We start from the raw sequence: 15,931 nt of genomic DNA on the forward strand, positions 1-15,931 counted from the left end.
CATTTGGTCATCTATTCCCCAGAAACACCTTCTACCCAAACCTGAATAAACTCAGAACCAGTGTCCACCACTGGGTCTCTGGAGGAGAACGCAGCCCAGGAGTCTGTGTAACTGTACCATGTGCAAACTTGGAACACAGGACCCAGACTATCTGTTCCTGGATTCCTATACTGCAGAAAATGTGAGACAGTAGACATATATTGTTTGAGCTTTAAGTTGGTGGCCATTTCTAATACATTAGACCTAAATGTTCTACATTAATGTCCCAGACCAGAGCACCTTTTGGGTTTCCTACATAACTGGGCCTCTAATCATGATTCACACTGGTTCTATAGTACTCTGTTCTAACATTCTTAGGACTAGGTCCTGAGTGCTACAACATGAATCCAAGGGTCATGTTCAAATATCAAATCCCTGCTACAGAAGATCCATGTCTTCCTTGTGCTCTGAGGGAACATTCCCAGACATGCCTTAGAAACCTCCTCCTATGCCACTAGACAGAAATCAACCACACGATTAGTCAGAGACAACTGCTGAAGGAAACAGTCATCAGTGACCCTCTCACCAACGCTCAGCATAACGCTTGTGTAGAAGTAGGTAAATAACCATATCAAGACACAGAGAAAGTGAGACATGCTCACTATTCAGCAAACAAGAGTCTGTTATCACCTCTATTACTAACGAAGTTCATAAATTATCATACTCTCCATCACCATCAAAGCTACAGAGGACAGCTGTTTACTACACATCAGACAATATCAAGCACACTTATCCAGCTTCCTCCTCACAATGACCCTTCAGGCAGGCTCTATTTTTAGACCATTTTAAGACACAGAAGTCCAAAGAGATGAGATCTGGGATCTTCTCCACTGCCATGGTTGGTAAGAACACAGCACTCAACCAGTAAACCACAACCATCCACAGTGCTCTGTTACAGGACCACTGGTGCACATCACACCTGCACTGCTGCCCCACATCAAAGCACAAACAAGAAAATTTTCTGGAGACTGTTTTGTATCAACTACAACAAAATGAGAACTTCTGTTCACAAGTGTTTACATTAATTACAACTTAAGTTTAACAACTGTGTGACAGACTTGTACATGTCTATGTAAAGAACATTTAAATTTGAAACCCTAGCTGGCTGGCTGGCTGTTAGCTTCCCATTTTAAAAGTGGTTGTCTTCCTTACTTAAGAGCTTGGTAGTATTGGTAGTTAAAGCTTGGGTAAATGTACTCAAATCCTGTACCTAAAACCTGGTCCACAGATTGATAATCGAGGGAGGTGCTAGGGCTGTTTAGGTGGAGAAACTCAGTGGAAGGTCCTTTATCTTCCAAAGGGACTGTGGAATTCTATTCTCTCCTTTCTCTCTCTATGAACACTCACTGATTTGAGCTTGTGTCGTGATGTATAATCTTCACCAGAAGTCCAAACAATGGAAGTACCAGATCCTGGACATGAACCTCCAGAGCCATGATCTTTTAAAAAGCTTTGTTCATTTCATAAGAACATAGCAGGCATTTCACAAGTGACAAAGTTGACTAGTACAACACCATACTATGAACATTAAAAAGATACCCCCACACAAAACATACAACACACACTATGCATGGCTTTTAAAGATTTTTTTATTTTATGTGTGTGTGCCTGTTTGTCTATATATGCACCATGTGAATGCAGTTGCCCAGGGAGGCCAGAAGAAACCATCAGGAGCCCTGGAACTAGAGTTACAAGAGAGTGTGAGCCACCATGTAGGTGCTGGGAACTGAACCCAGATTCTCAGTCAGCAAGAACACCAAATGCTCTTAACCACTGAGCCACCTCTCCAGCCCCATGTATAATTTTATTCAGAGTATAAAACAGAAAACTTGTATGTGATAATAGTTAGAAAATGTACTTAACAAAACAGGAGGTGAAACTAAAGACTTTTAATGTGGAAAAGTCCAAAAAAGTTACATGATTTTTGTGCGATATGTACCTATCATTAAAATCAATTTCTACTATAAAGGAAATATTGTATAAATCATTTATTCTTGAAGGAGCTTGTTCTGTTCACTGCACCCTGCTCAGCACTATTCACCACATGCAACTGATGCAAAACAGAAAGTTAAAGGGGACAGGAGAAAGGAAAGGAGTCCCTCACTCTGGAGTCTGGTGGAAGCCTCTCGCGAGTGAGGCCTCAAAAATACCAACATAAGGGGCTGGGAAGACGGCTCCATGGGTAAGTGCACTCGCTGCACAAGCAGTAACAGCAAAATTAAATCCCAAGTGTCCACAAAAAAAAAAAAAAAAAAACCACTGCGTGAGTATGCCTGCAACATAGGCTGTAGGGTGGGTGGAGATAGGCGGGTGGCTGGGGCCTGCTGGCTTCCACCTGGCTCCAAGCTCAGTGAGGTGGCATACAGTAGAGCTTTTCTACCCAACATCCTTCTGTGGCCTCCACGCACACACAGGGGTGCACACATCACCACATACTCACATGCACACACACGACACAAAGTATATACAATAAAAGTAATAAATAAGAATGCCAACACAGGGCTAGAGAGATGGCTCAGTGGTTAAGAGCCCTGACTGCTCTTGCAGACAACCCATGTTCAATTCCCAGCACCCACATGGTGGCTAACAATCATCTTTAACTCCAGTTCCAGGGGATCCAACACCCACATGGTGACTAACAATCATCTTTAACTCCAGTTCCAGGGGATCTGACGCCTTCTTCTGACCTCTGTGGGCATTGTATGACATGGGTGCACTTACACTGAAGAGATGGAGAAGATGCTGAAGGAAGCTCATACAGAGAAGAGCCGACTCATGGAGTCCAGGGTGAGGCTGACTGGGACCTGGAAGCAACAGGTAGTGGGCACAGAACTGCCTGCCACCTGCTAGTGGCCTGTGCTCCATCCCAAGCCCTTCCACCCACATTAACTGTGCAACATTCCCTTGGGGTAGAAAGTGTTTCAAACGTTCACATTTTTCAAATGTGGCATGGGAGGCTCTGGCAGGCTACAGTTTCCCAGCCCAGTGGAACTAAAGGCAGTAGTCACTGTGGTCCAACCATGAGTTTCCTGCCTTGGTCTTATGTCTCCTTCTGTGGACCTTGTGGGAACCTTGGGAATTTTGATTCCTGTCATCCTAAGTAGTGGAGCAGTCCCCTTGGGGGTAGTTAGAAAAAGCAGGAAGTGGGGGTTGAAGTATAAGACAAAAGAGAAGGTAGGTGTTCAAGCTAGGGCATAGGTGTTGGCTGGGGATGGGGGTGGGGGGCAGCAGCTGACACTCAACAAAAAGGGACCCATATTTATCCTGAGCACAAAGAAGCAGAGGGAATCTGTGCCTGGGAGGCATGTTAAAGAGTCAGTGCTGGGTGTGGTTGTACATACTTTCAGTCTCAGTACTTAGGAGGCAGAGACAGACCGATCTCTGTGAAACTGAAGCCATCCTTCTCTACATAGTGAGTTCCAGGTCAGCTGGAAGACCCTGTTTCACCACAACCCCCCCAAAAAAAGGAAGGAAGGAAGGGTGAATCTTCAGAAGCTGTTCTGTCCCTGTGTGAAGTGCCCTTCATTTCCTTCCCTCCCTCTGTTCTTACTTCCCTCCCTCCCTCCGTTCTTCCCTTCCTCCTTCTCTCCCTCTTTTTGAGATAGAAGTCTTAAATTCCTGTCCTCAAGCAATGCCTTTTTTTTTTTGGTCTTTTTGAGACAGGGTCTCCCTGTAGCCCCAGCTGTCCTGGAACTCACTATGTAGACCAGGCTGGCCTTGAACTCACAGAGATCCTCTTGCCTCTGCCTCGAGTGCTGGGATTAAAGGCATGCGCCACCACGCTTGGCAGCAATACCTTTAAAAAATAATTATTTATTATATATATTATTATATATATATTATATATATATATATGAATGTTTTGCCTGCGTGTATGTAAATGCATCATGTGCATGCAATGCTACACAGAGGCCATCAGAGTGTGTTGGATCCTCTGGAACTGGACTTACGGACTGTTGTTAGTTACCATGTGGGTTCTGGAAACAAAACCCAGGTCCTTTGGAAGAACAACAAGCATTCTTAGCCGCTGAGCCATTTCTCCATCCTCTCAATCATTGTCCTTAAAAAAACCAAAAAACTGTCTCTGTCTCTGTCTCTGTCTCTGTCTCTCTCTCTCTTTTTGGGCTATTTTTGGGATAGGGTCTCCCTGTAGCCTCAGCTGGCCTGGAATTAACTTGGGATTAAAGGTGTGTACCACCATGCCTGGCTATTCTGTATCTCTTGAGATGAATATGGGAACCAGTAAGTGGGACCTAAAAAAGATGAGGATGTGACCACTGGGGTAGAATGCCAGCTAAAAAGAATGTTTCAGTAGTATTTACCACAAAGTAAGGCAAATTTACAAGCCTTTCAGCGGGAAATCGGGAAATTCTGCTCAATTTTGAGCTGGGAAAAAAGCGTAGAGGTCTCTATCCTTGTTGAAGACATATAAAGTAATACTGACATGCACCATACTACTTTTTATCATCTTTAACTCCAGTTCCAGGGGATCTGACGCCTTCTTCTGACCTCTGTGGGCATTGTATGACATGGGTGCACTTACACACATGCAGGCAGTACACTTATGCACATGAAATAATAAAATATATATTTAAAAAATGCCAACACAATTATCAGCATTTCTGGAGGTCAAGAACATACAGCTTATTTTTCTTTTACGTAAAATGCCTTAAATTACAAAGTTAAAATAGCAAAGAATTGTGTTGAAGGCCTAAGTATGGTATGTATAATCTTTCCCTTTACCCAGAAATAAACCTAGAATTTCCTATAAATCTCACCAGAAACCCCATTTACAGTAACAGACATGCCTTAACCCTCTCTGTGGCCCATGGTTTTACCTACTCAGATTGTGATTCTCTCTCCAAGGCCTCCTTGCAGCCACCCTATAATCTTACCTTATCAAAAAGTTAAAAAAGAAGAAAAAAGTTCCTTAGCCACCCCCTGAGTTCCAACTTGAGACCCACCGCAATGCCCCATGGGGCTACTGCTAAGACGCTCACTCCGTAGAGAAGCGCCCATTCTCTCCTCTCCGTGTCTTTTTCCTATTTTTAATAAACACAACTGTGCTTCACACTAGCTCATCCTGAAACTCCCTTCTGCTGTGAAGCCAAGGAAGGAGTCAGCTTCACCCAACTGGAGATCTCTAGAATAAGGCCCTGTGGGGCTGGCAGGTCTGAGTGTTATCTGCTGTACCACTGCTTACACAAGCTCTGTCTCTCATCTCATCTCATTCAATTACAAAAGCCTCTGGAAAGGACCAGCGTTGCAGCAGAAGATTCTCAGCACTTATGCTCAACCACTGGCATAAAGTCAAAGACTTGAGGAAGATTTTCAGTCTCTCTCTCTCTCTCTCTCTCTCTCTCTCTCTCTCTTCTCTCCACCCTTTCACCTTCACACATATATTCAAACATCAGGGTCTCCCTGTAGCCCCAGCTGTCCTGGAACTCACTATGTAGACCAGGGTGGCCTTGAACTCACAGAGATCCTCTTGCCTCTGCCTCGAGTGCTGGGAGTGCACCACCATGCCTGGCTCAGACTATATTTTTTATTCTGCCCTTAAATTTCCACCTAAAAATTTATATCCCAATTGCATGAGTTTCCGCTCATTGCAAATTCTTGGATTACTAGGCAACTTTAGAAACCCAACCACCAGGCCACTGACAGTACACAGCAGGTTATAAATGCAACCCAGAACTATGTCTACATCAAATCTGAGCTGATGGATGGGAGAGAAATATAATACTAGTGGGCCTGGCTATGAAGGATAGAACATTCTAGATCTAATATATGAAGACGTTATAACTTACCAGAGAAAATTACTTATAAATTAAATGAAGCTATATACAGATTATCTCCAAATAGCCTTAACACTGCCACTTCCTAAACTAATTAGGGAACTAATCAGGCCTTGTCTTAACCAGTAAGTTGTGGTTTAACAGTCATCTCCCTTAAGAATAAAGAAGGTCTTAAGGGCACATCAAAGGGGAAGGAACAGACAGGAAGGTCACACATCTGTAATGTCAACACATGGCAAGTACAGTCGGGAGGAATGGGAGCTAAAAGTCACTGTCAGCCTCAGAATCGGTTTGAGGCCAGTCTGGGCTCCATGATAGCCTGTCTCAAAAAATAAAACAAAACATGGAATAGTGGAAATATGAAAAAACAGTAAAAGAAGACACGAAAGAAATGCGCAAAAACAATACAAGCTATTGCCATTGCTCTTGGTTGCCCACCATAACTGGATGGTGAGAGCTTACTGCTGAAGATACCACACACTGGTCGCAGGACATGGAGAAATCGATCTCAAATCCACCAGGTGACTGTCTGCTGGCCAGCTTTCACGAAGCCAAAAGGCGATACACAGAGCATCGGGGGAGAAAAGACATCAACGGTCTTACCCAGGGCCAGACCCTGAATGCTACAATGCTGACCTGGCCAGGCAAGATGTGCCTAGTGGTGGGAAAGTGGCAGGGTCAAAATGCTTAGAACAAGTGACTGTGAGTGCTCAGCCCTGAACAGGACATGTATATCAACCACTCACCCAAGGATCAGGGAACATGGGGGAAGAGCTGGCAGAAAGATTGCAAGAGCCAGATGATGGGGAGGAGCACTGTGAACTGCTGTCTCTGGACAGGACACGGCCACCACACTCTTGAACTAACAGCAGCCAAGGCTCCTGCAGAACACTTGGGTAAGACCAAGTCTGTCAAAATTTCAATAGGGATAGGGAGGGGGCCACAAGGCTCCCTCCCTAGCTGAGGAGCTGTCAGCAACTGATGGCCAGAGGGAGGGAGCGCCATTTTCCTTTGGGAGTGTGGCCACTGGCAGGTTGCCCAGTCTCCAGTGGATGGCCGCACACCCACGACCACCGGGGCAGCGCTAACTGGATTCAGTGGATTGTTTTAAAAAAGAGATAAAATTAGAAGGAAGACAAGCTGGGGTGTCTGGAGGGAGTTGAAGGAGCATAGTGTGGAGTGGATATTATAAAAAATAAATTGTATACACATGCAAAATTAGCAAATAACAAATTTAAAATATTATTTTTCAAAGACTGAAAGTGACCTATTGGGTTATGTGAGATCCATCATATGGGATATGTAACTACTAACAGGATTCAGAATTCCACATTTCCAGAAAGACAGATCAGTTGAACTGAAAAACTTTGGTAAGTAACAGAGCTTCACCTGTGCCTGATGTCACCACAGGGAACAGAACGGTGCAAAGCAAACCTAAGTAACTGGAGGAAAAGAGGCAGAGTCCAGAATCAGAACCAGGACTGCAAAGAGCAGGTGAGCAAGCACCCTAAAAGGAAACAGCCAACCAAAACTCTATGCTGCAAAGTGGAAAACCATCATTAGAACCCTAAGTAGCAAGGACACTGAAATCAGCATGGGGAATTCTAAAAATCACACATGGTGGCTAACAACTGTAACTCCAGTTCTAGGGGATCCAATGCCCTCTTCTGACCTCCATGGGCATTGTATGACATGGGTGCACTTATATACATGCAGGCAATACACTCATACATATAAAATAAAAATAACAAAGGAAATAAAAACAAATAAATAAATCCAAAACCACACCACATACTGCTTAGAACATATCCTCACCATTGAGGGATACATGGACTGTGAACATACCCTCATAACTGAAGGATACATGACTGCGAACACATCCTCACCACTGAGGGATACATGACTGTGAATACATCCTCACCACTGAGGGATAAATGAACACATCCTCACCACTGAGATATACATGACTGTGAATACATCCTCACCGTTGAAGGGTACATGACTCTGCTTCTTCCAGAAAGCGCACAGGAAAAAAGAACCCACACAGACCAATTCCCAGGTAGAGAACACACACTAAAAACTTAATGTTTACTCTCACATGACAGTGATATTTACGCTAAATGGGCTTAAAGTCCATGTTTTTTCTAAGTAGACTTTAATACCATAAACCAGTCTCAAACAAAGAAACACTTGCTGGTAAATGTGTACCACAAGCAGAAAACACAGGGCAAGGAGGCAGTGTCTACCAATCCTCGGCCCTGAGTGAAGTCAGGGCTCATCTAATTGGCTTTTTTTCCATTTTTCTGACCAAGTGTAAACACTCTGGCTAACTATTCCAGAAAGAACTCTCAGGTAACTGTACCCAGATGTCAGTCAGTCAGGCTCCTGTTCTGAGAATTTAGTATAAATAATTTGGGAAGATGGAGACTGAAAGAGTGTTGAAAGGATGCAGAGGCTTGGTCATTCCCTCTTCCTTCCTCAAACCACACTCTGAAGCCTCCTCCCTACAATAAAGGTTTTATTATTTTTGAGACAAGGTTTCATCTCACTATGTAGACCAGGCTGGCTTTGAATTCATAGAAACATCTGCCTCTCCGATGCTGGTGTTAAAAGAAAAAAGCATGAGGCACCACTGCTGGCTCCTCCCTCAGTAAGTAGTAACCCCTAATCCAGGCCCACCCTTCTCAACCCAACACATATGCCCTTTCTGAAAACTGTTTCAAAACTTCCAACATCACGATCTCTGACAGGAACTGGAGGAGGTATTACTTTCTACTGGTTTTCACTCTTCAGCATGGGCCCAAAATTGTTTGCACTACGCAAAGCTAGGAAGTTCGCTTTCTGCGATTCTTCTGACACTCGGTGGAAGCTAGTGTGAGGGCCCAGGTCGGGTGGGTACCATGGGCGAGGGAGCCGGCTCTCAACCTCTGTAACAATTTATTCCAAAGAATATACGCTAGGCTTCCTATTTTAGTCTCATTTCCAGTTGCTGTCATAAATTACCCAGACAAAAGCAATTGGGAAAGGGGGTTTTTCCGACTGCACAGTTCTCGGTTCCAGCCTCTCAGTGCAGGGAAGGCAGCAGGATCCCGAGGCAACTAGTCACATCAACAGTAAAAACCAGTGAGGATGGATGTGCACAAGCATGTTTACAGCGCGATCTCTCCACCCTGACACCACCCGGACCCAGACTCATGGTGATGCTCACTGGCGGCTGCATCTTCCCATCATCCATTCAGGCAATCGCCCAGTGACAATCCTTCATTGAGATCATGGTACTTCCCAGATGATACTAGGTGGTGTCAAGCGACAATTCAAACTACCCACCACACATTCCGTACACCAATATTGTCTCTCTGTCTTTGGAAACAAGGGAGTTTATAAACGTTAGCTCAAACCAACAATGCTTAGCATGCAATAAAGTGCAGGACGGACCAGAAACGCCACTTGCTCTAGATAAGCCAAGAAACCTCCAAGGGGCAACAGTCAGCCAAAACTCGGTAAGCTAGCAACAGCACCCTTCCACAGCCAAGCTGGACCGCGAGCTGCCCCCACCATCTCCAGGCACAGGATCTCAGCAGACCCACCTCGCCTGGGGCAGTCCTGGACCTTCCAGCACTTTCCCTTCCCGGGCTGCAGGAGCCCGCCCTCCTGCCCTAGACTAGCACCGTGGACCTCGTCCTAACGGAGTCACTCAGCACATCCCAGTCTCCCTCCCCGCAGCCCTGACCTCATCCTGACAGTGGCCCAGCCTAGGCCAGCGCAGCACCTAAATCAGCTTCCTCCCGCCCCCATCACCCCGAGTCCGCTCGCTCGGCGCAGACACCCGCCCGCCCTGCACGGTCCCCCAGGGCTGCGCTTCACCCGGGACCAACCTCCATGCTCAGAAGTGCAAACCCAGCACCGAGTCCGGCCCGACACTCCGGAACTTTATGAAAGATGCCGGACCAGCAGATATGCACATGCGCAGAAGGAACCCGGAAGCTCGGTTCCCGGAGCCCTTGGTTGTGACGTCACATTGGGAGAGACTGCATTTCCCACAAAGCAGTGCGAGGGAGAGCCTGGATACGGTAGCGTGCTTTGTACTGTTCTTGAGTTTCTGTCCCGCAACGCTCTAAGGGGGTGAATAGGAAGAAGCCGCCCTCCGGTCGGCCGAGGGCACTAGGCTGCTTCTAAAATTCCAGATTCAGCCGGGCGTCGTGGTCCCAGCAGTCAGGAGGCAGAGACAGGCGCATCTTGTGAGTTCAAGGCCAGCCTGGTATATATATATATATATATATATAGTGAGTTCCAGGGAGACCCTGTCTCAACAAAAGACCAAAAAAAAAACAGTCCCACATTCACGAAATAGGATGTGAGTAGAGCCTCTGACAGTGTTTATTAGGTTAACTTGTTCATTTTGGTCAATATGTTGTGATTTAAAACTCAGGTCTACCTATTATAGAATGTTTTAAATATTAAAAAAGTTCTTTCCAGGTTTTGTAGAGATGTGCTGAAGCAGATTTCAGGGGACCGGGTCTCGATACTGGTCACTGGCAGTGAGGCAGGTGGAACGTGGTGGAGATCAGCAGCAACGCACAGAACAGGGGCAATTGTGGAGCAGATCACAGATGATCTGACATAGCGTGTTGAGATCAGGCAATGCCCTGCAATAAGTTACTCCATATTATGTAAAACAGTTACTTTTAGTCCCTGCTTCTGGGCCTGAGAGACTCCCATTTTAAGTGTGGAGGAGGATGCGCCCCTGCAGTTCTGATCCTGAAATTGCTAAGTAACAGAATTCCAGAAATCAAAGGTAACCTCTTGAACTCACTGTTCCCAAGCCAGGACAGAGGAACAATTATACCCTGAACACAGGTTTTAAAATCATCTTCCAAGCAGGATGTGCTAGGTGCACGCCTTTAATCCCAGCACTAAGGAGGCAGAAGTAGGTGAGTTCAAGGCCTTCTGGCTTAGGTAGTGAGTTCCAAGCGAGCTGGGGCTATAGGAAGACCTTGTCTAAAAAAAAAGATGACCAAATAAAAGTTCCAGAGAATATGAATGGAACAAGCGTAACAAAGGAACTCCACTGGCTCCATGAAATAACGAACCCTCCTGTCATTCCTTAGGAGCTGTCCCTGTACTACTCAGACCTGAGGTCAGAGTACACATACCTCTGTCAGAAGGAAGTGTTCATACTGGTATAGAAATACTGATTCATAAGATTTCTGAAGAGTGACATTGGCTGAAGATCATACCCAATTTTTGATATGATGTTTTTATTAAAAATTTCATAATGTGGATATTTTCTCATATTCACCCCCGCTCACCTTCTAACTTCCCTGATATATCCCCCACCCCACCTCCTCCCAATTTTGTGTCCTCTTTTTTTTTCTTTTCATAACCCACAGAGTCCAATTTGTGTGATCTATATACACCTGGGTGTGGGGCTATCCACTGGAGTGTGGACAACTTACACCCAATTATTTTGGGTCACCACAGCCACTCACTTTCCTCTTTGTAGATCTTATTTATACTTCATTGCAATCCTTGATCATCATTCTGAGTAACCCTTCAGTAACAGGGATATCAGGGTCAATTCTGAAATTGACACAGGATAATAAATAATACAGTCGCTATGGTAACCATGAAGACAGCTAAGGATTAGTGTGCTCCAACCCAGTTCTAACAGAAATATGTAGTTAGATACCTATATTATAGGATCATGTCTGTTTTCTGTTAATTTAATTATTATGACTTTTTAAACAGACATGCAGCTTGAACACCACCTCTCTCCATCACTCCGAGGACTCACTCCCTGATGTAATCATCATGAGAAGTCCAGCATGGCTGTGGCAGACTTTTTGGTTGCAGTAATGCTATATTTACATACAAATAGAAAACATACCATCCATGAGGAAAGTTAAGTTTTATGTATATTTGAATTTGGAATACTATAGTATAAAGTATTACATACAAAAAATGAAACAATTCAATGTATCAACCATTAACAACCTTTACTTTTCACGGTGATCATAGTGATCTTTTTTCTTTATTATAAGACTATACTTTGCCACATAACATCTTTGCCACCATGATTTTGATTGCTTTATTACAATTTGGCAAGTTTCCAACATAAGTGAATTTGAATATACTGTCCCTTTTAATTTTATGAATCTTAACTTATAGCTACCCTCTTGTGCTTTTAAATGCAGATAACTGATACAATTTGTAATATATTTACCCTCTCATGAGCATAGACTTGAGCGTCCTTAATAAACGCTACTACATAAGCAAATCAAATTCAAGAACATATCACACAGATGATGTAGCATGACAAGAGGGTGCAAAGTTAGTTTAACTTGGAAGAATCCACGATTGAGATGCATCATTGCAATGACTGAAAGATGAAAACCAGATGATCACCCAAATAGATGCAGGAAAGCTAGTAGGCAAATTTCACCATCATTTCAAGACCAGAGCTACCAGCAAAATATGTGTGGAAGGAAATTTCTTCAGCATAATAATGGCCATTGATAAAAGCCTGTCACTGATGTCACAGTCAACAGTAAAAAGCTCTCATTTTTCCTCACAGATCCAACATGAAGTGAAATTGACTATTCTTATGACTTCTGTTCCACATAGTATGAAGTGCTTCTTAAGAAAAGGAAATAAAAGGCATGTAAATCAAGAGGAGAGAAGTAAAATTATTTGCATTTCATATGGCATGATCTTATAGGTAGAAAACTCCAATGACTCAAAATATGTTAGAACTATTAATGAACTCAGTGAAGATTCAGGAGATAAAATCAACATTAAAAACATTTTTAAAATTTTAAAATGAATTTCATTTCTTTCCACCAATACCAATCTGTCTGAAAAAGAAATCAAGGGAATATTTCTATTTATGACCATATCAATAAGAGGAAAACACTAAGGATTGAACAAAACAAGAAAATAGCACAATGAAAACTATAAATATAAAAAAATCAAACAGACATGGGTTCTAATGCATTACATGTTCATGGATTGAAAGAATTAAGAGTGTTGAAATGCCCACATGCTAGGAAGCCATCTAAAACCACAATGAAATCAATACCTATCAAAATCAATGGCATCTTTCATGAATTGAAACTTGCACAGGATGAAGATAGAAGTGGATCCACTAAATTTGGAAGTCTCAGTGATCTTGGGAGGATATTTTTCTATGGCATGGCTGGAACAGAAACAGACTGGAGTGGGTTGAGGTGGGCTTAGAGGAGACCTGCTTGGCATGGTCTTGTAGGAGGCTAGACTCAGGCTGGATAGACATACACAACAAAGTAAAGAATATAAGGTTAGCCAGAGTGCTTTACCTCTGGAACATCAAAAGAAATATTTTAACTTGCTGCAGGGAAATACCTCCTTAAATATTTACCCCACTGTCTCCTAACCCCAATCTTTCTGTCCATTATATGTCACCCAGGCCTGGTGAGAGCAGTCTCTTCACTCACATTCTTTTTTGGCTTGTTTTGTTTTTATTATTGTTTTTTTTTTTTCTGAGACAAGTTCTCCGTGTAGCCCCACCTGGCCTATAATTACTATGTAGACCAGGCTGGCCTTAATCTCATAGAGATCCACCTGCCTCTGCCTCCTGAGGCCCAGGATTAAAGACATAAGCCACCATACCAGGTTTCATTCACATTCTTGGTCCTCTGAAATGAAGACTTAGGGCCTTGGCCAAATGAATAAAGGACAAGGAAAGACAGAACAAAGAGGCTGAATCCATCCACAGTCTGAAACATGGGAGAGTAGAGAGTGGCTGAGATGAGGGCAGAGGAAGAGGGACGTGTGTGTTCATTTGCTGAAGTTGGCAACATACAAGAAAAACCCACCACCAAGTAGCTGAGAGAAACACTGACAGGAGTCTCTAATGCAATAACAGATTTATCATGGTTATTGGCTTTTAAGAATATGAAGTAGGCTAGGCATGGTGGCCCATGCCTTTAATCTCAGCAGACCAGTCTGACATTGCTCTCATAGAGATATGCCTGCCTCTACCTCCCAAGGGCTGGGATTAAAGACCTGCACCACCACATCCAGCCTTCATCTTATTTTTGACATAGGAGCCACAAATACACACAGGAGAAAAGACAGCATGTTCGAAAAATGGTGCGGGAGAAACTAGATAGTGGCATGGAATAGTGAAGCTAGACCCCTATCTCTCACCATTCACAAAACTCAACTCTAAATGGATCAAGGACCTCAATATAAGACTGGATCCCCTGAATCTCATAGACGAGCAAAAGGGCAATACATTGGAACTTATAGGCCCAGGAAAGGACATTCTGAATACTGCTGCTATACTGCAAGCATCAAGCATGGCTGACAAGTGAGACCTCATGAAACTAAAAAGCTTCTATACAGCAATGGGTATCATATGAGTGAAGATGCAGCCCACAGAATAAGAAAAGTATCTTCACCAGCTATACATCTGATAGAGGGTAGTATCTACAATATACAGGAGAACGAACATCAAAAAACAACCCAATTAAAAAGGCAAGGAACTGAATATTAAGATGAACACAAATGGATGACAAATACTTTAAAAAGTGTCCAATATCTTTAGACAACAGGTAACCACTTTGAGGTTTCATGTTATCCCAGTTAGCGAAGATTAAAAAAAAAAAAACAATAAATTATGGCAAGGATGTAGAAAATGGGAAACTCTTACCCACTGCTGGTGGGAGTGAAAACCGGTGCAGCCCCTATGGAAATCAGTATGGAGAATTCTCAAAAAGCTAAAAACTAACTATATGATCCAGCCATACCTCTCTTGAACACATACCCAAAAGACTAGATACCCTACTATAGAAACACCTGTTCACCCATGCTCATTGCTACCATTTTCACAATAGCCGGGAACTGAAAAACACCTAGATATCCTTCAACTGAAAATGGATAATGAAGTTGTGGCACATATACGCAATGGAGTATTATTAAGCTCTTTTAAAAATGAAATTATGAAAACTTGCAAGGAACTGGATGGAACTGGAAACAGTCATCCTGGGTGAGGCAACCCAGACCCAAAAAGACAATGTTGCATGTTCTCTCTATAGCGGATGTTACCTTAGAAATCTTAGATATGCATGATTTGATTTCATGATCCAGAGAGGTCAGAAAACCAATAAATGGCCATGGGTGGATCTTCCTTGGAGGGGAGGTAGAATGCAGTGATATAAAGGGGTAAAGGAAATCATAGAGTAGTAATGGCTAATTGGTGAATGAGAGAGCAGGGAAGAGGAGGGAGTATGGGGAGGTATAAATAACAATAAATCTTCTAAAAAAAAGCCATATGGAAACTTACCACAACAGAAGCTAAAGAATACACATATACATTATAAAAAATGATTAAGATGACTTACCTTATAACAGGGGGACATTGGCCCTACTAGACATCATAGTCTAGCAAAAAAAAAGCCCAATGCCAGGAATGGACTCCCTTTTTGGAAGCTGTTGACCAGAGGTCCTATAGACCCTCAAACTATATTGGCCATTGTGCCTGATCTTTGTTACCCATGAAAACCCCACAGTAAGTATACATTGCTGAAGACACTAAATTTTTGAGCTGTAGAAACAAAAACAAAGGTGAAATCAGGTGGTGTTGACTTCAAAGCCTCATCTGGCCTAGTGTTCATAGTGCTGGAAGGTGCTATTCATACTACCAGAAGACACACGTTATCATCAACCTAGCCAAATCCATGCACCTTCTAAATCCTATGAGCTACAACAACTGGCCTGGCAAGATATGCTCACTAGTATAATAGTGGCATGAATATATGGGAGTAACTAACCGTACTTTCTAATTAGATTCTGCTTCATGGAATGGGCACCATACCTGACATTGATATTAAGCCTATGAACCAGAAGCTAGAGAGGCCACAGGAGACAGCCTACTATCGCCAGAGTCCAGCTCCAGGTGAGTCCAGGGCCTGAAGGGGTGAAGGTAACTGCAGTGGTAGAAATGACTATACCGGAAACCACAATTGCAGTTCTAGTAGAAGCTGTTGACTGACCCGCTCGGGGGAGGTCAGCCTGAATATCTTCTTTCTTTTTCTACTTGTCTCTACTTCTCACTG

At 43.3% G+C, this 15,931-nt stretch overlaps 1 protein-coding gene across 1 annotated transcript in view; it reads right to left on the bottom strand.

Moving 5' to 3' along the window:
* The window catches only part of LOC115066748 (zinc finger protein 420-like), a 33,081-nt gene extending 23,271 nt beyond the window's left edge, over window positions 1–9,810 (bottom strand). Inside the window, exon 1 of the mRNA XM_029565666.1 lies at window positions 9,710–9,810. Within this exon, the coding sequence (XP_029421526.1) occupies window positions 9,710–9,715 (6 nt within the window). The 5' untranslated portion in view covers window positions 9,716–9,810. The remainder of the gene's footprint in view (window positions 1–9,709) is intronic.
* Window positions 9,811–15,931: the final 6,121 nt, after the last annotated feature.

Source organism: Nannospalax galili, unplaced genomic scaffold, assembly GCF_000622305.1.
Source record: "Nannospalax galili isolate Female #2095 unplaced genomic scaffold, S.galili_v1.0 scaffold698, whole genome shotgun sequence".
NCBI classification, from domain to species: domain Eukaryota; kingdom Metazoa; phylum Chordata; class Mammalia; order Rodentia; family Spalacidae; genus Nannospalax; species Nannospalax galili.